General features: G+C 40.5%; 2 protein-coding genes across 3 annotated transcripts in view; both read left to right on the plus strand.

Moving 5' to 3' along the window:
- The window catches only part of RPGR (retinitis pigmentosa GTPase regulator), a 53,742-nt gene extending 44,896 nt beyond the window's left edge, over positions 1 to 8,846 (plus strand). The window contains exons 14-17 of the mRNA XM_030950351.1: positions 3,885 to 4,106; positions 4,329 to 4,368; positions 5,611 to 5,699; positions 6,660 to 8,846. Coding sequence (XP_030806211.1) covers positions 3,885 to 4,106; positions 4,329 to 4,368; positions 5,611 to 5,699; positions 6,660 to 6,881 — 573 coding nt within the window. The 3' untranslated portion in view covers positions 6,882 to 8,846. The remainder of the gene's footprint in view (positions 1 to 3,884; positions 4,107 to 4,328; positions 4,369 to 5,610; positions 5,700 to 6,659) is intronic.
- A 7,392-nt stretch (positions 8,847 to 16,238) lies between these two features.
- Positions 16,239 to 23,329, plus strand: part of SRPX (sushi repeat containing protein X-linked) — a 40,025-nt gene continuing 32,934 nt past the window's right edge. For both annotated transcript variants that reach the window (XM_030954367.1, XM_030954376.1), the window contains exon 1: positions 16,239 to 16,425. In XM_030954367.1, coding sequence (XP_030810227.1) covers positions 16,356 to 16,425 — 70 coding nt within the window. In that variant the 5' untranslated portion in view covers positions 16,239 to 16,355. The remainder of the gene's footprint in view (positions 16,426 to 23,329) is intronic.

Below are 23,329 nucleotides of genomic sequence, written 5' to 3' on the forward strand. Positions count from 1 at the left end.
AGTTATGGTGACAGGCTCAGCTTTTTGCTGGAAATTTTTCTAAGTGTATTTAGCTGAGCCTTTCTGTTTGTCTCTGTGACAATATATAATGAAAGCTTAGTTTGGCTCCTCATTGCTTGTAAGTGGAAGGATAAGCTGCTAAATCTCTCATTGGAGTACTCATGTCTTTGAATTGTGTCAGTCTTTAAACTGGACAGATTTCTTTAATAATCATTAAAGTAAGGGATACTTCTCTAAGGCTTAGAGTAGCTGAGCTAATAACTCCTCTATATTAATAGCTACAAAATTAAAGCCAGTTCAAATACCTGATGACAAATGGCTAACACTGTGAGGACTTTAAGGTGTTAAGCTCTCTCTGGAGCTGCTTAGTAAGAAACAGCAGAGTATGAATCTTAGCTTTTCCAGCAGTTCTGTCAGGCAGTATTTCCAGTCACTTCACATCAGATGCCTTGACACCCTGATCAGTATCAAGAAAATGTTACATGGCTACACATCCATGTATCTCCAACCTACAAATGGTAAACTGAGCTTTTTGGTTTTGGGGTTTTTTTTTACTCATCTGTACTTAAGATCAGGGTTGCTGTTGTTACTTTCAATGCTGTTTCAGTAAAATGCTAACCCAGTGCATTTTCCCAGCATGGACAGTTCAGGAGTGATGTGGATGTGCACTAGGTTTTTTGAGAGCAGAATGACAGCTAGCATAGGATTTGATTCCTCTACCAATTCTTCTTCAATCCTGCATCAAACAAGAAGATAGTCTGTAGAATGTATTTTGTATTTGTCTTCACTAGTGCTCCAGAAAGTTCAGACCTATATGCAGCATTATGACCATTGCCCAACTTCCTTGGACCTAATACCCATCTACTCAGAGTCTTCTGCTTCATAGGGAAAATCCTGTTTGGTATTTATACCATTCATTTATCCTGTAGACATGTAAAAAGGCCATGAGAATGCTTTTGGGCATGTCAAGCTAATGAGCTGGACAGGTAATGGAGAAATCTGTTCCTTAAATGATTAAAAACTCTGCTAAGCAATTGCTGGTTTGTGGCTGCTTGGCAGAACACCACACAGCAACAGACATGTAGCTACCTACCTCATTCTCAACTCTCTTTAATAACCTTCTCTGTGGATTTTTAACAGTTTCCAAGGCAACTGGAAACAGAAACAGCTCTGTAAACCAGAGCTTCCTAGAACTCTCCACTTCAAGTAGTACACACAGTAATCACAGCTTTCTCTTCATCACTGAGTTTTCACCAGATTTTTAAAATATCTGCAACTAAATTTGTCCCATTGGTGGGAGATTTTGAGATTTTCTTCTCTAAAAATATAAAATTATCATGGCAAACATTATTTTGACTTCTTGAGGAGATGTGGAAAGATACCATAAGCCTTCCCTTCTGAAATGCTAATTATGAGCAGCCCATCTGCCAGAGCTGCTTCCATAAACTAAGCAGGAGGGGTCCACAATGAAACAATTACAGAAATACAGAGAAGCCTAGTTGGCAGCTGTTGTTTGAGCAAGATCTACCATGAGATGTGTCTCAGTCTTCAGTGAGGCTTTTAGCCAGAGCATGGCACCAGGTGAGACAACAGTACAGAACAGAGTGAAGTTTTTTCCCCTCTCTCCTGTGGACATAGGACCACATTTTTATAGAGCATTCTGAAAAGGAGTGTCTTGATTCTGTATTAATCTGCCCAAAGAAAAGCCAGCTGCAGCCATTTTGGCAGAAGACAGTTATACAGCCTGAGTTATACCCACTAAAGCAATACTTTTGCCAAAACCAGTGCAAGTAAAGTCATTTGTCCCCATAAGCTTGGAAACAGCAAATTTATGTTTAAGAATGTCTAGTTATGAAGGTCTGGATTTACAGGAAAACCAGAATAAATGCATGAAAATAAATCAGCAAAGACAGCTCTACAAAAATATGTGTATTGTGTTAAATCTGCAAGGCTATATTTTCTAGATTGCTGTTCTGCTGTACTGATTTATTATACTATAGGTACAAAATACTTAAGGCTGTTCCATAGTAACAACCACAGTTTTGTCCTTGAAGAAACTGGAACCTCAAGCCTAAATGAAACCAGTTTGAAATATTTCACTTGTATGCTCTCTACTACTTTTGACTTTCCCTGCATGACCTTGGCCCAGACAGCTTCTCTCTGTCTCAAGTTTAGAGGTATTGAAGATATTCTTTCTGCATTATTTTTCTATGAAAAAGGAATTTAGAGTGAAATAAGAAAATAAACCCCCTAAAGCATGATGGAAGAGAATAATGAAGAGATTATAGGTATATATAATATATGCATATAATGTATACATATATATGTACTTTAATTAGTAGCCTAGATGCTTCTATTATTAAATTCTTCATGTAAGTTTGACTGGTCAGATGATTCATCCTTTAAGGTAAAAGCATATCTGTAGTATGACATTCTCAGATCATTCCCTACCGTTGGTAAAATCTCCAAAACATGCCTGTAAATGGACAAGCAGAAGTAACAGTAACAGAACTGTGCTATCAGAGTTATGATGCAAAATTTCCTATTTTAGGAGTTGACCAGATGAGGTGACAGCCAGAGACACCTGTGAAAAGCTGCAGTAAATGGAAATGGGGTCGGTCTGGGAAGCTGTTCAGTTAAACAGGGGGCTTCCTTGGAGTAAAAGGAATGTCTCTCTCCTCCACCTTTTTATTTTGGATGAAAAGCATGGCTCAGTTGCTGGAATAAATTAATCTTGTGTGATTTGAGGTGCTGTAGGCTGTGAGCTGGGCTCCAGAGTGATGCAGGTCTCCATAAACCCCCTGTAAGGATGTCTCAGATTCCTGGGATATGTGAGTTGGGCTTAGCAAAGGAGTTCCACCAAAGGTCTCTGTGTTCAACCTTCACTGGGGGTTTCCTCCTCACCAGCAAGTTACCTTCTAATGACCATGAGGGCAGCTGGGGAGACAACAGGCAAAAATCCAAAGAAGTAAGAAAGAATATGGAAAACATTAAAAACAGATAGGAGACAACATTTGGAACCAGCTGTAGGAAAGAGTTCAATATAAGACTCTACCACACTTCCAAAAGGGTGTGCAGATACTTCCCGCCAGTTTCCACTGTGACATTGGCTGCAGTGGAACAGAAACGTTCTCCTCTGGGCACTGATGTGCCTTCACTTGAGCTGACCTTGGAAGGCCTTATATTTCTGCAATGGGAAGGAGAATTCTTATTTAAATATTGCATTTTATGCTGTTATAAGTACATACTGGCATAATAATGACAATCTGATTGAAGGGAGTAAGAAGGATATAATTGATTCATTTTTCTACACATTTTACAGAAATAGCATTCATGCTTTTAAATATTCATTTTATAACACCCTTGGCCATTTTATTTTTACTATATTGAAGTTTTCTCTTCAGCTGAAAATAATTTAAATTCAAATTATTATGTCTGTATTGAATCACATGAATCAAAGCTTTGTATCTGGCATTTCTTCATTAATTTTCTTGAGAAATAGGTTTGGATTTTTTTTTTTTTTGGTGTTGGAATTACTACTGCTTGTGTCAATTATGCTCATTTAAAACATTTAAAAGAAATATTTTCTTTCCAAGAAGAAGTTATTTTCATTGCTTTTTCTTTAAGGAGGCACATGTTGGCAAAACATAAGTCAGCTGCACTCCTAATGTTCCCTGGAGGTCAGTTTTTAAAGACAGATTAAAATTAGCAAACTTTGATTGAGGTCTCCTTTGTCTGTTCTTATTCTATCTCCTTAGAACATTTCCTTTTGAGTTTTCTTGTTCTTAGTCAAATTCTGATGTGTGATGAACTGGTGTGGGATGAGGATCACGATCATTGTACACCTTGAGTTTCAAAATTATGTTTTGGCAATTTTGTCCAAGGAACAAAACTTGTATGGAGATGAAGAAATAGATGATGATGAGGAAGAAGAAGAAATGGAAGAAGCAGAAGAAGTAGAAGAAGTAGAAGGAAAAGAAGAAACAGAAGGAGGTGAAAAAAAAGAAGCAACAGAGAAAAAAGAGGAAAAAAAAGAAAAAGAAAAGGATCGTAAATCACCTGAGGGAGAGACAAGCAATAGCAGTAGCACTGTGGAAACTGGAGAGGTAAAGGCACTTACTCCTATTAAGTTACTGGTCTCTGAAAGGATTTGTTTCTGTAACTAACTTGAGTTTGATACATGTGTACCTATCCTGTAAATGCAAAGTGGTTGTTTGGGGTGTTTTTGGTGGAGGAAGAAACACATATAGGTGTTAATAGTTAAACTTTTTTTCTTTTAACAATTTTGAAAGAGTTGTTTGGTGTTTTTTTTTTTTTTTGGTCTATAGACAGAGGAGACTACTCAGAAAGAGACCATCGTTCAGCAGGGTAAGAATACAATTCCCAAGAATTGTACATTCTAAAGACAGATAAAAGTTTTCTAAACAATATTATAAAAATACTGGACAACACAGTCCTTGTTCATAGTTGGCAAAGCAGTTCTTGAGAGGTAAAGAAATTTGAGGGGTAAACCCCCATTATAACTGTTAATGATTGAAAGAAATAAATACTTTTCCCAGTCATATGTTGCAGGAAGTCCACGAGGACTTTCTCTTAGCAGGACTGAATCCTGTGCAGTGCCAAAGTCATGGTAATTTTATTGTCTCTCAGGCAACTTCTTTAGGTGCCCTGTACCTCAATTCAATCAAGAAGCTGCTCAGAATTCTTCCCCATCTTTTTCAGCTGACATTTCCTCATTCTATTCACAGAGAGATTATTTTAGGTGAAATGTGATAATTGCTGAACCCTGTTCAGGATGTGAAGATGTAAGTCTAGATGCAGTTTTGATGACAGTTTATGGGAACTGAATATTCCTTTAGAAAAGCTGGGGAACATGAAATAGGGTGCCCTATATGTATAGGACTTTTTTTATTTTAGAAATTTGGAATAATCTAGAATGGTTCTCTTGAAAGAAAATAACAAGTGTGGTATAAAACAGACCACAGCCTTTATAATGAAGAAGCTATGCCATTTATTTTCAATATTATAATGGAAATAGCTTGTACAGAAGGGATGCTAAATATTTTTCCATTGTTCAGTGATCTGGAAGTTCTGGTATTAAGTTTGAAATGTATATGATTCATACAGGGAATATAGGAAAATTTAAGCACAGACACATCAACTGAGATGGAAAGTTTTTCTTTTCCCAGAATTGTTTCTGTGGAATAAAATTCATGCTGAACTGTAACTCCTGCCCTAAAATCAGCTTTGCCAAATTAGAATAATCTTGCAAATAAGCGTGCAAGGCATTGTCTCCTTTCAGCAAGAGGAAACTGTGAGTGTCAAGTAAAAATATTTTCTATATTGTCACTGCCGTAAGTGTTCTGTTCTTAAAAATTGAGCATCTGGAGAGTAATATCAAGACATTATATGGAGAGATTAAAAAATAAAAATAGTCTTTTCTGACTGGGCATCAAGTTTTACTGAATATTCTGATTGTTGTTTTCAGTTTTATTCAGTGACCTCTACTTCAAAAATAATCTGAAAAGTAATTTTTTCTGGTTTTCTGTGATATTTTTCTGATTTGCATGAATCAGAAGAAATTTAATATAAACATTTATATTATTGTAGAGAAAGCAAGCACTGACAATCATACTGTGAACAGTTCTTCAGAGAACACTGAGGACCAAAAAACTGGAGGAATTGTGGGGAAAAAAAAGGTTTGTGGCCTGATGTTTCTTTCTAGCATTGCCAGTGACCAAGAAGCCAGTGGGCAGTTACCAAAGCCAATACCTCAACTCATATGATGTGCAAAGATAATTAAATTGCTGAGCAACCTGTTCCTTCTGTTTAAGACTTGATTTTATTTTTTGATAAAATAACTTTAAATTGTCCAAATAATAGAGTTAAAGCCCATTATAACCTCTTAATGGATGGCATGTCCCTGAGAGAGAGATTGTTCATCACATCATGAACTGGTGAGGTGAAAACTTAGGACTTGATTCCTATGGGACATTATCTAAAAAGATTTCCCCTCCTATTTGTCTCTGAAAGCAGCAGCTGAGCTCATTACCCTGCATCTATTTGCAACATGCACTGATTTTGTCATCAAATATTTCTCTCTATATAGGTGTATGAGCATGTTGAGGAGTAGCTGATATAGAATTTCTTACAGGTTTTAGGATCCAGAGGCTCCTGCAGAGGCTGCTGAGTTTCCTGTTGACCAAAGGCCCTAAGCAGTAGTTAACTTTGACACCAGTGTGGTCTCACTGAGCACAGGCACTGTCATTTATGGCAGTACACACATTTATCAGCAGGCACAGTAAGCACTTTCTGTTCTGGAGCTTCATGTTTGGACCTTGCCTCAGGCTCTTATTTGAAAGAAACCCAAATAAATGCACCACTTACAGCATTTTGTACAAACTGTACAATGTGTAATTTGACAAAATGCAATCACTTGAACTTTTCTGATTCCCATGTGCTATTTTAACACATTTTAAATATTGCAAATGTTTCTCAACATTTTTTAGTGATTTTGTTTTAAAAAAAAACTATTTTCCCAAGGAGAAATCTGCCAATCTCATTTAACTTTGGTATATACAAAGGGATTTGTGGTTTTTTTTAATCTTGAATTTCACTGCTGTTTCAGTTATATCATTTATCTGTTTTTTTCACTCCAGTTTTCCCTGTTTAAGCGAAAGCCACTGACAAGCCAGAAGAATGTATGTAGCAGAAAGGAAGACAGCTCTGAAAAGCCACTGCAGAGTGAAGAAAAGGAAAAGGAAGATTTAACTGGTGAAAGCAATAAGGATGAAAATCAGAACCATACACTGGAGAATTCCAGTGAAAATGTGACTAACCAGGACAGAAGGATGAAAGTTAATACATGTATATTGCTGTAAAACTGTTATATGAGAATGTGACAGTCTTAAAGCATACAGTGCAATTTTTACTTGAAAACAGTTATGACTCAAGATGTTGATGGCTGCTTTTTTTGATTGATTGGATTGCTGTAATTTTAAATAGGCAGATGATTTTCTTGGTATTTATTGGTAATTTTAATAGTTCAAAATGATATGCTTATCAGCACCTTGCTGGAGTTCTGTGGCCTTACCTGTTGATGTTCTAAAGCAAAATATGGGGGTTTTTTAATGTGAAAATTTGAATACAGGCATTTTGTGGTTTTTGCTAAATAATTTTCTTCTGTTTCAGTCTACAGAGTACCACTTTCAGCATGACACTCTTGCAAAATTATAATATTGTATATATTACTTGGTTTAACAACCTAGTTAAGAATATTCAAGGTACTCAGAAATATACATGTTTCTGTTTTGACATAGAAAAAATAACAGTAAAACTTTCAAGTTAACTTGTGGGCCATTATGGAAGAAATTACTTGAGTATGTGCCTAATTTCACTCATGGCAGCAGTCCCAGTGGAAACAGTAAGGATGGAAGTATCCTGCCAAACTGGGACATGGAGAAAGCTTTTATTTCTGAGAGGTGCTGAAAACCTCTGCTCCTGCTGAAATTGGCATAAGCTGATGGGCCTCTCTCCTACTGAATCAGGCCCAGTGAAAACTGGACACCCTCACTCTTGTTTCACTTGGATTCTAATCCTGTATTCTCTAAATATCCACACCTTAATGTGAAGCTTTTCTCACAGGAAAATAATGCAACCAGAGGTACTGTGGCATCAGTATGACAGACTGATCATTATGGGGTAAATATTCATGTTTTTCTCAGGCAGACAGGCTTTTCTTCAGATGGACACTTAACAGGAGCCAAAAATCAGTACAAATAAAAACTGCTTAAAACGACTGTAGCATTAAAAAGCAGGAATTCTTTATTCAGCCAGATGCTCAGGGGGATATCTCCTCCAAAATATTGTGCAGGCTGAGTACAGAAAAAAGTTCCTGTTTAGATACTGTATTTTTCATACATAGTCACTGATTTTCCCAGAATAAACATACACATGACAAATAATTTGCCTGAAGTCAAGAATATATTTTCCCTCCCATTTACACACGTTCTTTGTCCTGGAAGTCCCTTTGCTGGTCCCTGGTGGTCAGTGACCCCAAAGTGATCCCTGACCACACAGTGAACTGGTGAGAGGTGGGACAACTGGGCCGGTTGCTTTCCAATTCTTCCTTCAATTTTCCTCATTCCACAGTTGCTTAAATTTTATACAGTAGGTCAGAAGTGTCCAGAATTTATTTAATCCTAAGAGTTGGTTCACCTGCATGCTTTGTCCTTTCAAGTATGGCAGGTGCCCAGATTCTTTCACAGGGCTTCCTCTGTGCTACCACAATCATCATACTAAAAACCTGGATGCTTGGCTCATCCTTTGCCAAGAGTTAATTAGGATCCTTTCGTGTCTTTTATTTTTCTTTGGGCTACTCCTGGGTTCTGCAGTGAACCTTACATGAGGGGTTTTTTTTCATTATATTCACATATTTTCTTATTTTTCTGAATGCACATGTGGTTTCTGATCTGGTTGGATACTGTTGAGAAAAGTGGAAAAGTAAATGGTGCCCTCATTAATTTAAATAAACTTCAATTATTTTGTAAGGGGAGATCAGTCATAGAAATTGTTACTGTGAGAACAATTTCTTTTTTAAAGGTGAATTAATTTAGTGAGAAATACTACTTTAAAATGGGAATTACCCTCAAATCTAATGCTACAGAAGTTTATGTAATGGACTTTAAAATGCTGCATGTCTGAGCAGTTTCAGGGACTGGTACATTTATCTTGTCCACACACTTTGCTCAACAAGAAGCAGGAACATATTAACCCATTCCAATGTCTTTTCTACATGTCTTCATTTTTAATAAAAAAGATTAAACAAATAAAACAATCTACATGTGCAGGTGTAATAACTTATAGGATTTTTTAACAAGTTCATGATATTTATGATAAAAATGTGAAGATTTTTTATTACTGAAATGTTTTCATAAACAGATGAGTAGCAAAAAATTCTATAAAAATTTCTAGTACATCTTTCTCTGTTTTTTTCTTACTTTCTCAAAGATTGTGTCAACTTAAGTCTTTATTTCTCATTTTTATAGTCCTGCCAAATAACTGAGATTGAGCTTTAGAATTGTTGGGTTTCTAAAATTTCACCACTAAACCTATCACTAGGTGGAGTTTGTGCTCTTCAAAGGTGTAACCAGCCCCTGGAGCCAGAAATTCTCCTTCTCATGGCCCCTGAAAGAAGTTAAAGATACTCATTCTGTATCAAATTTTCTGTTTCCAAATTCTCAGAAAACTTTATGTTTTCTGGCATATTGCTTTTGGCATTAAAGTACTCTGTTACCTCGGTGTATTTATACAGTGCATTTTGAAAGTTTTAAACTGTGTGTCTTTGTAAAAATATAAAGATAAAAAAATACAATTACTCATTTATTTCTAAGTATACATAGATGGACAGTGGTCAGCTTCTGATAAATGTAAGTCTAGGTATACATGTTTTATTTAAACTGAAGTGGAATTAGAGCACCTTGCATACACCGATGTACATGTATGTGCACTGAGACATATATGTGTATATTTATAGACAGAGATACACAGATATATGTGTGTATGTGTGTGTGTGCACATGGATGATCAAACGTGTGCCTGACCTCCTGAAACTTCCATTTAATCCATATATTTACATAGGCACATTTACTGATTTCCAGAAGCACAGGATTCATTTATGCAGCTGCTGTTCCTATGCAAGTTTGTGGCAATTGAAATTAAAAAAGGAGAGAACATGAAAGAAAGCTTATTTAGACACTATTTTATATGCTCAAATTTGATAATCATAATTAACTTTGTGCAACTTTTTCCTTTTTATTCCACATCTTACTTGTACAATATACAAAATACATCCAGTCTTTGTCCTTGAGGAATATTTTATATCATCTTTTGACATTAGGGTAGTTGAAGTGAACTGAATCCCTATCATGACGGTAAACCACTGTACATCCTGATAATCAAGAATACAGAAGCTAATCTTGATGATTATGGAGAGACTAAGTATGGGTTCACTTAAAACATGCTCATGTACTCAAGCTACTTTAGCTCTTTAAAATATAAATATAAATATATATAAATATAGATATAAATATACTATCTCTGAATTCCTTCACAGTGCTTTTAAGAGCTATATTATTTATACCACTCACTACTAAGGGAAGTTTACAACATTTGCACACTGTGTTATGTCTAAATTCCTTTAAGGGCCTAAATAATGTTTTGATTAAGTGTAATGAGACCACCATCAGTGGCAAGAATTGGAGATATTAATGCTTTGGTAGTAAGTCTGCTTTGCTCAGTATCTCGTAGGGATGAGCTCTAAAGTTCACACCTATCTGCCCTTCAAGATTGTTCTGGAATTACATTTTATTCATGCTATGTAATTCTTTTTCAGGACCAGATTGTAATGACTCAGCAAAACCCTTGCAAAATCTAAATCTGGCTAAACTGTAGTTCTTTGATTTGTACACAAAGAAGTTTTTATTCTTGAGACCATTCTTATTTAATGTCGAAACAGCTTAGACACAGCTGTTTCCAATCACACTCATCAAAAACGGAAGGGATATTAAGTTAGAATTTTAAGACATGTTAACAGCATCAAGAAAATAAAAAATATAGAGATTTTGTTCTTCAGTACATCTATTATACATGAGACCATGATTTAGCATTTACCATGCTGATTTACCACATACTGATGCATCAGTAAGTGTCTAATGGAGAATGAAATATTGTATTCCCCCCAAAATTTTCTGGCTGCCTAAGACACACCAACTCTGCCAGATGGAATGGAAAAAGGGAACTGGTGTTCTCCAAGATTTGCTACATGTGTACTCCATCTTTGTGCTTTCTGTGTGCCTGACCCAAACCTTCATATTAAAATTTTCCACAGCAGGGGTTTTGGCAGTGAAGAAATTGAGGGAAAGTTACTCTTGCCATCTCCTTTGTGCCATTTTTAGGCCGCCTTTAATTGGGAAGAGCCAAGTAGATTTCTTCAGATCACTGGTGTAGGGAGCAGGAAAGTGCTCAGGGATGGGACACACTGCCAGAGACTGCTGCCCTGAAGAACATTTCACTTCCCTAAAATATGCTATTTTTACAGACAGAGCAGTATCTTTTATATTTTTGACAAGGAGTGTGTCATTGAGGTTTAGGTGTGACCTAGGAAAGAAAGTTATTAGGATATAACTGAAGAAACTCTGTGATCATCATCTCTGTTGTTTAGGCTCCCAGAACAAGAATTTCCATTGGTGTACATCTTCCTGACATTTTTAGCCAATGCTGTCCTCTCCTAAGCTGGCCTCAAGTGTTTCTTTTCTGTCTGTCATTTTAGGAAAGCAGTTTCCTATTAACAAATGTGAATATGTCACTTAAAATGCAAAGTGAGCCAAGTGCCTTCGACAGGCATGCCCATGGGCAGGGGAGATGCCTTCTGAAAACTGCACTCAGTGAAGAACCAGCTCTGCATGATGGGATGATCTTGAGCTAGCAGTGGTGTTTCTTGGTTTTATGGGCTAGCACTGGGGTTCCTGTCACGAGCTGACAGCAGCAGCACAGTGTGTGAGGAATTTTGTCAATCATTCCTCAGAGAGCACCCTATGTGACACTCACCCAGCTGCCTCTTTCTGCCCATGCCTTCCTCTGAATATTTTTGCCTTTTTTCCTCTTCATGCCTTCACCACAGCACCTATGGAGGATCTGTTCTTCCTGCCTGCTGTCTCCACAAGTCAACCCCAATCTTTGCTTCTGTTTCAGCCTCCCTCTCCCAGATTCTGTCAGAGTTTCTGTGTCATTATCACTGCTAGTAATGAAGGGATGGGACAATTTTCAGGCTAAGAACCATTTATTGCTCAGATAAACATCAGTCTCAGTGAGATTTTAAAGGAGCAAGTATCCAGCCATAGCTCAAGAGTAGTCACAAGTTCTTTGTTACAAGACAATATAGAACATTCTAACCCAATGGACAGTTACTACAAGGTTGATTTTGCTTTTCTAACCTATCACCTTTACTCACTTCTACTGCACTGTGGATATTTTTACCAATAGGTTATTATCACATGTATACACATATGCTTCTATTATAACTTTTAAATTCTTAACTTATTTTATACAGTCACATTACTATACTATAGACCCTTCACCATCTTACCCAATACAGTTTCTTTCTTACTTAAGATATATTCTTACTTACAACTATAGAAACAAAAGTTTAAGATTTTTCTACTTGATGTCTCTGTATTGAATTTTTACATCAATCCAAGCTTCTTCTAAGGCTACAGATCAAACTCTTCACTGTCTGTGGAAGTTTCTGTTTTTCCAATTCCCACATTTCCCACACTGGAGTGCACCCCACAGAATGTCTCTGAGTGGGATCCCAAAGGGATGAGTGTCTGAGCACAGTCCTTGTGCAGCAGGCTGACATCCAGAGAGAAAAATTTGGCTACAGGAGCTGGCAGCGGCCAGCAGCTGGAAGGAGGGTCTAGTAACAGTAAATGTTGACTTACAAATGAGTATTTTTAAGTGTCACTGCCACTAAACATGATGACAAAGTAATCATAAGCTCCAAGAATTCCAGGAATTGTACAGAAGAAATGCATTATTATAATTATTATTTTATTTTAAGACTATTTCTGCAAATATTTCCAGGAGTAATTCTAAGTGTCAGAGTGTTTGCATTCAGTCAGGCAATTCACTGGACTAAAACTGTGTGGTTTGGATTGGGGCCCTATTTGTATCCTCTTATGATTAATTAGACCTTACTCGACAAAAGCTTCATTACACACATGTGAGTTGTTTGGGTATTTTTTTTTAATTTCCTTATAATTCTTTTACTATTTGGAAAAAAATATTAGATTGTTAAACATTAATAAAATTTGATTTTAATTAATTTTTCCTCTCCATCAAAAGTTGTATTTTTTATATCACTGTAACTACAGTTGTTACAGCTGTTCTGGTGCAGAGTAATAAAATTATACTTCTGAACTGCTATTAAAAAAAGCAGAAAAGAAAAAATATGTCTTTATATTAACTCTTTGACATAACAAGAATAATTTTTTAAGTCTCCAAGAGCATTTAACTTTGCTTTGGGATTTATTTTTCTATTCAACCAAGGCATTTTCACACATTTCAGTCTTCTAGTGTTGCTTGATTTCAGTCTTGAAAATTTTCTTTCACTTCTGAACAGTCAAAACCTGAAAAGCAGACTGGTTAATTCTTGTGTAATACCAGGAGTGCCAGGAACTCCAATTCACCACAAGCTAAAATAGTTAGAATTTTTTTCCTATAAAAATTAAAAGCTGAACTGGGAGAAAAAAAAATGGACTGTGCCTTCAAATTCAATTTGTTTAATTCATTCATAGTTCCACACGCTTCCTCCTATTAAAACGTCCCTTAAAAAATCTAATTAGGAATTCAACTTTTTTTTTTAAAGTTGCCTTGAATTTGCCTTTCAAGCCCCAGTCTTTTGGGTGATTTCACACTGGTGTCATTCTATCAAATACGAAGAATGAGTGTTACATTGCTCAGAGCAAACTGGAGTCTGGATGAAGGCACAGCTTGGCACTGGCGTTTTTCCAAGGCTCATTTCCAACAGGCCATGAAGGATGCATTCCCACTGCTACTTATGCTCACACTTGTATCTAAATTTGAGCTCCAAGTTGCAGACTGTCTTAGCTCTTAAATCTCTTGCCTTTCTCAGGGCAGTTGGGACCCTCCAGGAGCTGGATGTCAGAGGAAAAGCAGCATCGCACCGCTCACAGTGCCCACTGCAAGAACCCTGTTCACAGGACAGGCAAGACAAAGAAAAAATTCTGCAACCACCAGTGGTCATGTTGTTTGAGCAGATGGAATTGCACATGCACAATCAGGAGCAACAGGAGACCAGTCTGAGGTCCCACTGATTCCAGGGAATCAAACAGGATTCTTGCCTGTACTAATTCAGACACCACAGCTGCAGTCACGGATGGCATCTATTACTGAGACCTTTGTCTCTCATGCTGAGGAGACAACCCAGCAAGGAGGGTTTGCCACCACAATCACCACATTTCTGCACCCTGAAAAGGCTCAACAAGGCTGCCAAGGACAACTTCTCCATCAGCTGTCCCAACACCACCTCTAGGCAGGTGATGGAGAAGCTGCAGCTGCATTCACTCTTCTGGCAGTGGCTCCTGGAGCAATGCTCTCATACCAGTACAGACCTTGTGCTCACAGAAATACCTAAATGAAGGCCAGTGTTTTGGAAATGGGCAGTTACAAGGACAATACACAAAGGGAAAGCAAGAGATACCTGACCCATTAAGATCTGCTTCAGGTACCTTTATTATTTCATTATACCAGAGCACTGAACTCTTAGCAAAGCCTTGCAGCACAGATAACCTGATTCTGTAAAGCACTCCTTTTCCTGATGTTCTTCTTTAAACAGAGTAATGTTAGTATTTTAATGTCTTCACATGTGGAAATCTAAGAATTCCTTAGGCTGTTAAATTGCAGTTACTCTGATGAAACTGACATTGATTTTGTTACCATCTTTCTTTTTCATTTTTTGGCAAACAAGTTCAAAACAGATTATTGAGCCCAAGTATACTCAGACTCCACCAGTACTGGTGCAGAGAACTTGGAGAACAGTTTGTGCTGAGGCCCCAGTGCCCACCCAACCCCATCAGGAATTTCACCCCAGAGGAGCTCTAGCTTGGCTCTGGGGATGCAGGAGCTGCACTCACTCCTGTGCACACCTCAGTCTCACACAGCAAATTAGGGGACCCAAGTGGGGAGGTGTCCAGGGGCACTCCTGATTCAAAGGAAAAGTCAGATGAAAAGAAAATGCTTTGGAGAAAGCTGCCAAACACAGCACCCACATAGATTTTTATTTTAATTACCAGCAAGATGACATTGTTCTCAGGACACTTTGGTATAGCCAGCCTCAAAGTGTGGCAGAATTGTCACCTTCTTCTGTTTCCAGACTAACATTTCCCCTTGAGATGACTCTCCTTCCTCTGCAATTCTGTCCCTTATTGTTAAAGAAGTATTCCCTTCCTGACTAGATGGTATTTCCCTATTTGTTCAGGAAGCAGCACAGAATGTGGAAGGGACCCTCAGAACTCCTTGGGCTCACTCACCTGTACCACCCCAGCACACAAACTCTGGCTGAAGCTGCTTTCCCACACCTTTGTGGGCTTTACCAGTTTAGATTGCACATTAAATGCTCATGGTAGGAAGTGCAAAAAGAAAGAAACCCCAAATCTACTTGTAGTCAAGCTGCAGGGTTGATAGATGTCAAATCAAAACTGTTGGAAAATATGATGCTCTGCCTGAAGCCTCCACCTCTGTGGGCTTGGAGTGTCTGGGGAACTTGCTTTCATGTGAAAGGCAATAAGAAAAGCCTCTAGTCTTTGTGGTTATGGAACAAAGCCTGAAAATGTAACTCCACATCACCCTGGCAGCTCAAAAACCTAATGAGAAATGCGATGACTCCAAACTTTCTTTTCTTACTCTCATGACTTAGGTTTTGGGGTTTTTTTTAACATTCTGCAAACTGCTGAGCAACCAGAGTGGTTCATCTTGAGAAATGCAGTCTGTTTCCTTGCACTGCTGCCTGCAAAATCCCAAGCCTGCGTGGGCAGGGCACTGCCACCTGGGATGGGATGGGATGGGATGGGGCAGCATGACACCTCCCCAGAGAGGTCCTACCATGCCAGAAATGTTATGGAGGGAGCAGGAGGGGCTCATCCTCCCCATCCCGCCCTTGTTCACTGGGAGCCTCCCTGCCTCGCTCCCTGACTTGGAAGGACAGACGGGAGAACATCGGGACAGACACATTGTCCTGGCCAGCTGGGTGCCCTGGTTGAGCTCGGGGCTCATGGCACCGAGCAGGGACCGCACTCCCGGGCTGTCTCAACAGCAGCGTGGGCAGCCGCCCCTCTGCTCTGCTCAGCCCCCACCCTGGGCGGTGCATCCAGCTGAGAACCCCCGCACGGGCAGGCCGTGAACCTGCTGCAGCGAGCCCCGAGGAGGCGGCGGGGTTGGAACGAGGTGATCTTTTCGGTCCCTTCCAGCACCAACCTGGAATTCTGATCCTGTGATTCTGTGACCCCTCTCCGGGCCAGGGCACCACAGGGCGAGTCCCGGAGGGCAGCGGGCAGCAGGAGCCCCTCAGCGAGGACAACACACGACACAGCGACACCGAAGCCGCGCGGACCCAAACCCTCCCGGAGGCGAGGCGGGGCCGGGCAGAGGGAGGAGGAGACTCCGGCGGCGCGCGGGAGCCGCTCGGAGAATGTCCCCGTCCCATTCCCCCTCCCTCTTCCTCCTCCTTCTCCTCCTGCTGCTGCAGCCCCGGCACGGGCAGAGCCGCCGTGAGGAGCATGGGGAGCTGCTGGCTGCGCCTCGCCGCGCTGCTCGCCCTGGGCGCCCGGGCCAGCCTGGAGTACGAGGGTGAGGAAGGGGAGGAAGGGGCGACGGGGCCGAGGCAGAGGCAGAGTCGGGAGCGGGGCCGGGCCGGGGCGGCGGGAGCGCCGCTGTGTCCGCGGCAGCCTGAGGGGCCGGGGGCCCGTCCTGCTCGCTCGCTGCCGGCCCGCAGCGCTTTGTGTGTCGCTCTGTGTCCGGTCCAGTCCCGTCAGCGCAGATGGAGCCGCGTCCCGCGTATGGAGAGCCGGGTTGTTACTGGAGCGGGTGCCCGGAAAGCTTCCAGCCGTGCCGGGTTTGAGCTCTGCCGGGCCGGGTTGGTGGCAGCCCCCGGCTCCCTCTCACATCTGCACCTCCGTGCCGCCGCCGTGGCGCTCGGAGAGAGGAGGTGACACCCGCTCAAAGCCAATGAACAAGAGAGGCTCTGTGTTGTCCCTAAGTGTAAAGTGTAAGTTCGATGGGCCAGCCCTGCCTCGGCAGTTTTTGGTGCCCGGGTGAGACTGCATGCATCAAGGTAGTCTCTGTTTTTAATGTGAAAAATGAATGGGTGAGTCTGCCTGGTTTCTTAGGCACCTAGTAAATTAAAAAATGCATGCTGATGCTATTTCACTTCTAATTGTTTGCATTTCCTGTAGCAAAATTTGAAATTAGCTCAAACTTAGGTTCCATTTCCATGCAAAAGGAAAGGGGTATGTGGTTTCTGCCTGTTCTAAAGCAGGTGCATCTTGTCTGGTTAAACACTTCTGATTTGGCAGGCATGCCAAGCAAAGCCAGTGTACGCCGGCATGCCCTGGTTGTGGTTTAACAGGTGCAGTCCATGAGAATTTGCGGTGAGAACAGAGCCTTCCACGTAAGTGCATATGGATTCAAACTGAGGTGTTTTACTGGCATGAAAGGGAGGGTGGCAGTGAACACGCGAGAAAGGTGTCTAATACAACTCGCAGCTGCATGTTGGTGATACCCATTTTTTGTTTCCTGGAGCTATCCCTACCTAATACGTAGTTCTGTCCATGGAGGGATGTAAAGTGGCATAGTGGTGGTATTTGTGAATTGAGGTTTTGCTTTCCTTATTTTCATTGGCGGGTTAAGAGTGGCTTTTTTCCAAGGGGGAAGATGTTGGAACACGCGTTTATGCTCTTTCTTTACCAAACACTAAAGTATTGGACACATCAGTTGCTAAATCAACAAAGACCACAGAAGTTCCTGGCCTGGCAATTCTCTGAGGATTACTGTACTGCCAAATTCTCTTTATTTTCTTAGGAAGATGAGTGAATGCTTTAGTATGCGGTTCATGTGAATGTCAGTCTTCAAGTAGTTTACAGAGGATGCTAATATCCTATCCTCTGTTTTCCTAAAAGGACAAATGTAACCTCTCTAATCTCAAAAGTCTTAAGTTTTGCATGTAATCTTCAAGTTGGCTGCACAAAAGCCTGCTTGTTTCGTCTTTCACTCATTTGAAAGTCCAATTTCCTCCTTATACTTAGTGTCAAAGGCTCCAAAGAGCTTAAATCATCAGCAACTGTAATTGTAAACCCTAATATTAAGTGAATGTTTCATGTTACTTTTCTTCTGTTTATTTTTAGTAGAGAAATGTGGTATTCTTTCAGATCTTTATTCCCAGTATGAAATCTAGTGAAACTGTTAATAGGTTTTTCTCTAATGGTACTGTGTTGGTGTATAACCATGCACATTAGGTACAGAATACCACTAAGTAAATTAAAATAGACTTAAAAAAAATCTCTACAGCATGTGTGTATGTGGGCCCCTCTTGATTATACAGGCACAAGCTTATTGAACCCTTACCAAGATGTTGACTCTGGACTATTTTGTAGGCAAAGCCAAGCAGTCTGTTTTGGATTCATGCAAAATGCTTGTAATTCAATAGTAGATTGTTCTTTAAATATCAGAAATAGTCTAAGCAGCTCTTGAGCTCATAATTTGGTAACAATGAAGTTTCTGGTGTAGGAAAGTTGTGTTCCACAATTCCAAAGACTATGTTAAACACCACACTAAATAGGTGTAATTTTTATGGCCTAAGAATTCTGCTATCAATTTTTTGATGGCAGGCAAGTAGAAATCAAGCCAGTATTCCACCTGGGAAATTGTAATTGAACTAATTATCTATGTGGCATAAGAAAGAGAACTGAAAAATATCCAAATAATTAAAATTCTTAAAATACTTCAAAGCCTTTGAAGCAGCAGCTGTTTTGACTGTATTTTCAAGTTTTGAAAGGATGCTGTGGATTCTCACGTTGGTACATTCAAAGCTAATAAGGCACTGACAAAATTTCTCTGGTGGCACTACTCTGAAGAAAGTCTGTTTTCTTTTCAGGAACAGTTTGGAGATGCAGTTTTTGGAAGTTAAAACAAGTGTAAAACCTTTTCCCTAAGGGCTGAATAGGGAAATTCGTCCTTGGAGCTCTTCAGTGACTTTCTGTGGTGTTGGGGAGGGTACAGCTATCCATATGTACATTTTTATGGGGATCACTTGTTCAGTATTTGGGGGGTGTGAAGGTGAAATCGAGTGGCACTGTGTGATGGAAGGCTGTGGTACTTGTGGTACTTTACACTTCTGGAAGATGAAAAGAATAGCTTATCTATGATAGAATGAATGGGATCTGTGCATTTGAACAGGGTACTGGTGTGAAGGGGCCATGAACCTTGAGAGGGATGTCACTAAAATCACTTGAGAACCGTGTAATATTATGGAACTATTTTCAAAAGCTGCATGAGATTTAATTCAAAGAAAACAATATATACATAAACACCATATGCTTATAACCTGTGTATATTCTGGATTAAATATGAGTAGATGGAAGTCAGGTTGTGGAAATGGTAGTTCTCAAAGTTGTGTGCTGGATCAAGAGTTCATCTGTCATTGAGACTGCTGAGTGCCTCAGCCCTTCAGAGAGAGGCAGTTCTCACCCAATAAGTGTTTATACTATAAATAGACGAAGGATAGGAGGACAAAACTGAAGGAAGAGAATATTTAAGATTGCTTAAAGTCAAATGGCAGGCTTTAAAAAAATCTGGCATCACAATGATTTGATTCCTGCTCCATCAGACCAAGCTGCAGAATGGTCCAGAAGCAATCTCCAGGTCCCTGAGCAGCTGGTGCTCTGCAGTGCCAAGGGTGGGGCCTGTTGTGTTAGCTGAGAGTTCTTTTGTTGTGTTTTTCTTCTAGACACAGTTTGCTGGCTGCCTTGCCAGTTCTGGGTGACAATTTGTATGTACAGGATCCAGTGTGGAGCTGCAGGCGCCGCTCGTGACTGTGGTGGGCACAGCCCTGGGTGTGTTGTGTGCTGGCCAAACACAGCACAAAACCCAGCATGGGAATGAATAAGGAATGGTGTCCTAGTCCACAGCAGGGGGCTTGATCAGCTTTAAGATCCTTTCCAATGCAAGCCATTCTATGATTCTGTGATGTTCTGAATACAAGCAGGTGTTCTAAGGTATGGCTTCATCCACAGTTGTGCCTTGGATGGGCTGGCTCTAAACAAGCTCTAAACAAGCTCCAGTTACCTAGATAGTTGCATATGAATAAGACTTCCAGCAGCATTCTCAGGTGACCTCAGGCATAACAGATATGTCATGTTAATATCAATCAATAATGTTAACTCATCTCCTGACATTGCTTTCATATATTCCTGTGTGAAGTGGAGTGTTTTCATGAGCTGTAGTAATTCCCCACTGAAAACTCCTTGCTTAATAAGCTTAATAAGCATTACCAAAGCAGTACATTTTTTCCTGAGTGGTCCTTAAATAATCAGGTCATTGCTTCCTCTCTGCTCAGCCTGCTCACTCTTCAGCAGCACCTGGGGGCTTCAGTGCAACTGAAATCTCCAGGGTGAGATCACATAAACAGACAGTGAAATTAAGGATGTTTCGATGAGTTGTTGAACTGTCCTTTCTCTCAAAGTGAAATACACCTTGCCAGAAAGGTGTATTTCAGGTATTAAATGCAGTTAACACAAACTAACTGCATTTAATGTCTTGGGTAGCCAAGTGTGGGCAAGCACTGGAGGTGGTACAGGAGGTGCCATAGAACCATCAATGACAATTTTTTGCATGTCTGTAAGCTGCTGTACCCCTAATCTTGGTCCACTGCAGCAGTAAGTCTGGCACGACAAAGGCTTGCCAAACATCTACAGTGTAAAAGCTTGCACTTGAGACAGCCATCAGTTTGTGTCCTGCCTTCCCCTGGGTGAGCATCCCTGGCTGTGAGTTAACAGGGTGGTTTCCATGGGATCACAAGCCTCTGGGGGGAGGGAAGCCTGCTAGTGAGCAAAATCAGGACATGATTCACGTGAATTTTTCTTGGATGTTCTCCTGTGACCTCTTGTGCTATTTGAATGTGAAATAAGCACTGAGGGTGGGTCCCACCTTGCTGCTCTGGATGATGCTGCCTCTTCCAGACTTCTGCATATCCTCACTGCCCTCCTTTTGGCTCTTGAACACGAGCTCAGTATTTGGGAAGAGCTGCCGTCCCCTCCTGGCAGCGTGCAGGGCAAATTACAGGCTGGGAGAGGGAAACACCTCCAGCCATGGCAGAGTGCTGAGCTTCTGGCAGCCTTGCAGCTCAAGCTGGGGGTGGCTGGACATTTTTGGCAAAGGTTTTTGCCATTTGAGCAGATAGAGTTTGTATAACTTCATGCTTTTTTGCTTGCTCAGTGAAAATGTGTCTTCAGCTAAGGACGTGTCTGGGGTTCAGGTGGGCTGCTCTAAAAGACCCAAGTTTTGCTGCCTGATGCACAGACCTGAAAAACAAAGAATACTTGAAATTTTGTGTATTTTGGGTTGTTCTTGTGGGACACTTGCAGGTCATTATGAGCTGTTTTTGAGGAAAGAAAAGAAGACCCACAACAAACATGCAGGATGTGTGTCATAAAGATTCTTGATTGCGTTCGTTGTTTGAAACTGGTGAGTAAACATCTCCATATAGGTAGATATATCTTTGATTTGTATAGTCTTTGATTTGTGATGTGCAGCTGTGTCCTTCAGGGAGACACAGAAGAAACTTCTGCAGCTTTGCAGTAAGATATATAACATTAAATTTTATGTTAGTGCTATCACTTGCTTCAGGTCTTGCAGTAGATAAAAATATGCATGTGTGAGAGTACTGCACATGTGAAGATTGGATGATTTAGAAGTTTCATAAGTTAATCTTGTTTTGAAGTTTCTGAAATTACTGTGGTGTTGATATGGAAGGAAACTCTTTCTTTCCTGTTGTGCAAAATTTAAAATTTGTCACAACTCTGAATAGACTCATCTCATAATTTGAGCAGCGTGATGAAGACATCTGATTTTTTTCTTCCCCACTTCTCGCCCTCTTCTTGTTCTTTTGAGGAAATGCCATTGTTATATAGGGTACTGGATTTAGATGTGTTGCACACACATTCACTAAGAATAGCACTGCAGTTTGGAAGCAGTGCTGCATTCAGGCTTTGGCAGCCATGCCATGTTGTGCTGCGGTGTTTACCCAAAGCCTGCACTTAACCAGCTTGGGCTGGCAACATGATTCACTCAGCAAAGTCTGTCTCCTTTTGGGCTGTGTCAAGAGTTTTAACCTGCCAGGGTCTGTGCTCCGTCCTGGGGTCCCTCAGAGGTTTTTTGTCAGACTTCCTGATGCTGACTGGCCAGATGGGGGAAGATGCTGCTTCCAGCTCCTCCCTCAGTTAAATTGTGAGCCTGTGCCTGTTGGAGTTATCTTTGGAGTTGTCAACTCAAATATAATTACTCAGTTCGAGTCTGCCTGTCTTGAGTCCATCCATTGTGGCTTTCTAGTTATACTGTGTGATTTGTTAGTGAAAGAGCCCAAAATTAGCATGCATCTGTACAGCTATTCCTGAAGATTAAAATCATTGGCTTGCATTCCCTGTTCTAAACTGCCTAGGGACAGATACAGAAACATTGCACCTGAGTTATATGTCGTGGTGAAATGTGTAAATAAGAAAACCATCCCAACAAAAAATAAAAAGGTCTTTCCCATAATTTTCTGGGAAAGGAGTGGATGTGAGTGCCCTGTGCTGAAAGCAGGTACCTTTCCTATTACTGTAATAAGAAAAAAACCAGATGACTTGCTGAAGTCACCTGAACAGATGACTAACAAGTAAAGGTATCGCTTCAGCTTTGCAGCACTGATTTCTTTTTAGTTGCATTAAAACAGTTGGTTGGCCTGTGTCTGCGTCCCCTTTGTAATGTGGTTTGTGCAGAGAGCTTTGACTGATAACATTCATTCAGCTGCAGTTACTGCCATTGCACCATATCAAGTAACACCATGTGTGTGTATTTAGTTATGAAAATGCTACAGATGGCTCTTGTGTCTCTTTGGAGCTGAAAAGGGGTGACCTGGACCTGGTTGTGGCTCTGGACATTCCTGTGTGCTCTTCTGGCTTGTCTTTCCATTGCTCTCCTCAGTGCTTCAGTTAAAGCTTCTGGGTGAGCATCCATTTTCATGGGTATCTGGAACAACATTTTGAGTTTCTTGTTGGTCCTTGACGTTTATTACAATGAGGTAGGAAATACGTGCGTGGGAGGAACAGGAGATAACCATGACTGGAAACTTACTTTGACTTAGAGTTTAGGGAAATTTCCAGTCAAATATATAAAATCCTGAGTGTTTCTTTAATAAGGGAAGGCAGCATTTGTAGGAATGCCAGCAATGTTCTTGGTGTATCACTGATGCCTCTGCTTCAGCAGCACTCTGGAAGCTTGCAGTGTTTGACTGTCTGACAGCTTGCCATCTTTTGGGAAATTGGAACACCTGAATTGTGTTTTGGCTCTTTTTTTAGGAGAAATGTTTCTGATTGGGGATTCTGTGCCTCTCTCCAACTGCATGTCAAAACCAAGAATATTAAACTGTACCTTTAGATGTCTCCAAGGGATTTCAGACCTCTTAGATATCAGGAACAGCATGAGACATGCACTGCAGCCC

Source organism: Camarhynchus parvulus, chromosome 1, assembly GCF_901933205.1.
Source record: "Camarhynchus parvulus chromosome 1, STF_HiC, whole genome shotgun sequence".
NCBI lineage: Eukaryota > Metazoa > Chordata > Aves > Passeriformes > Thraupidae > Camarhynchus > Camarhynchus parvulus.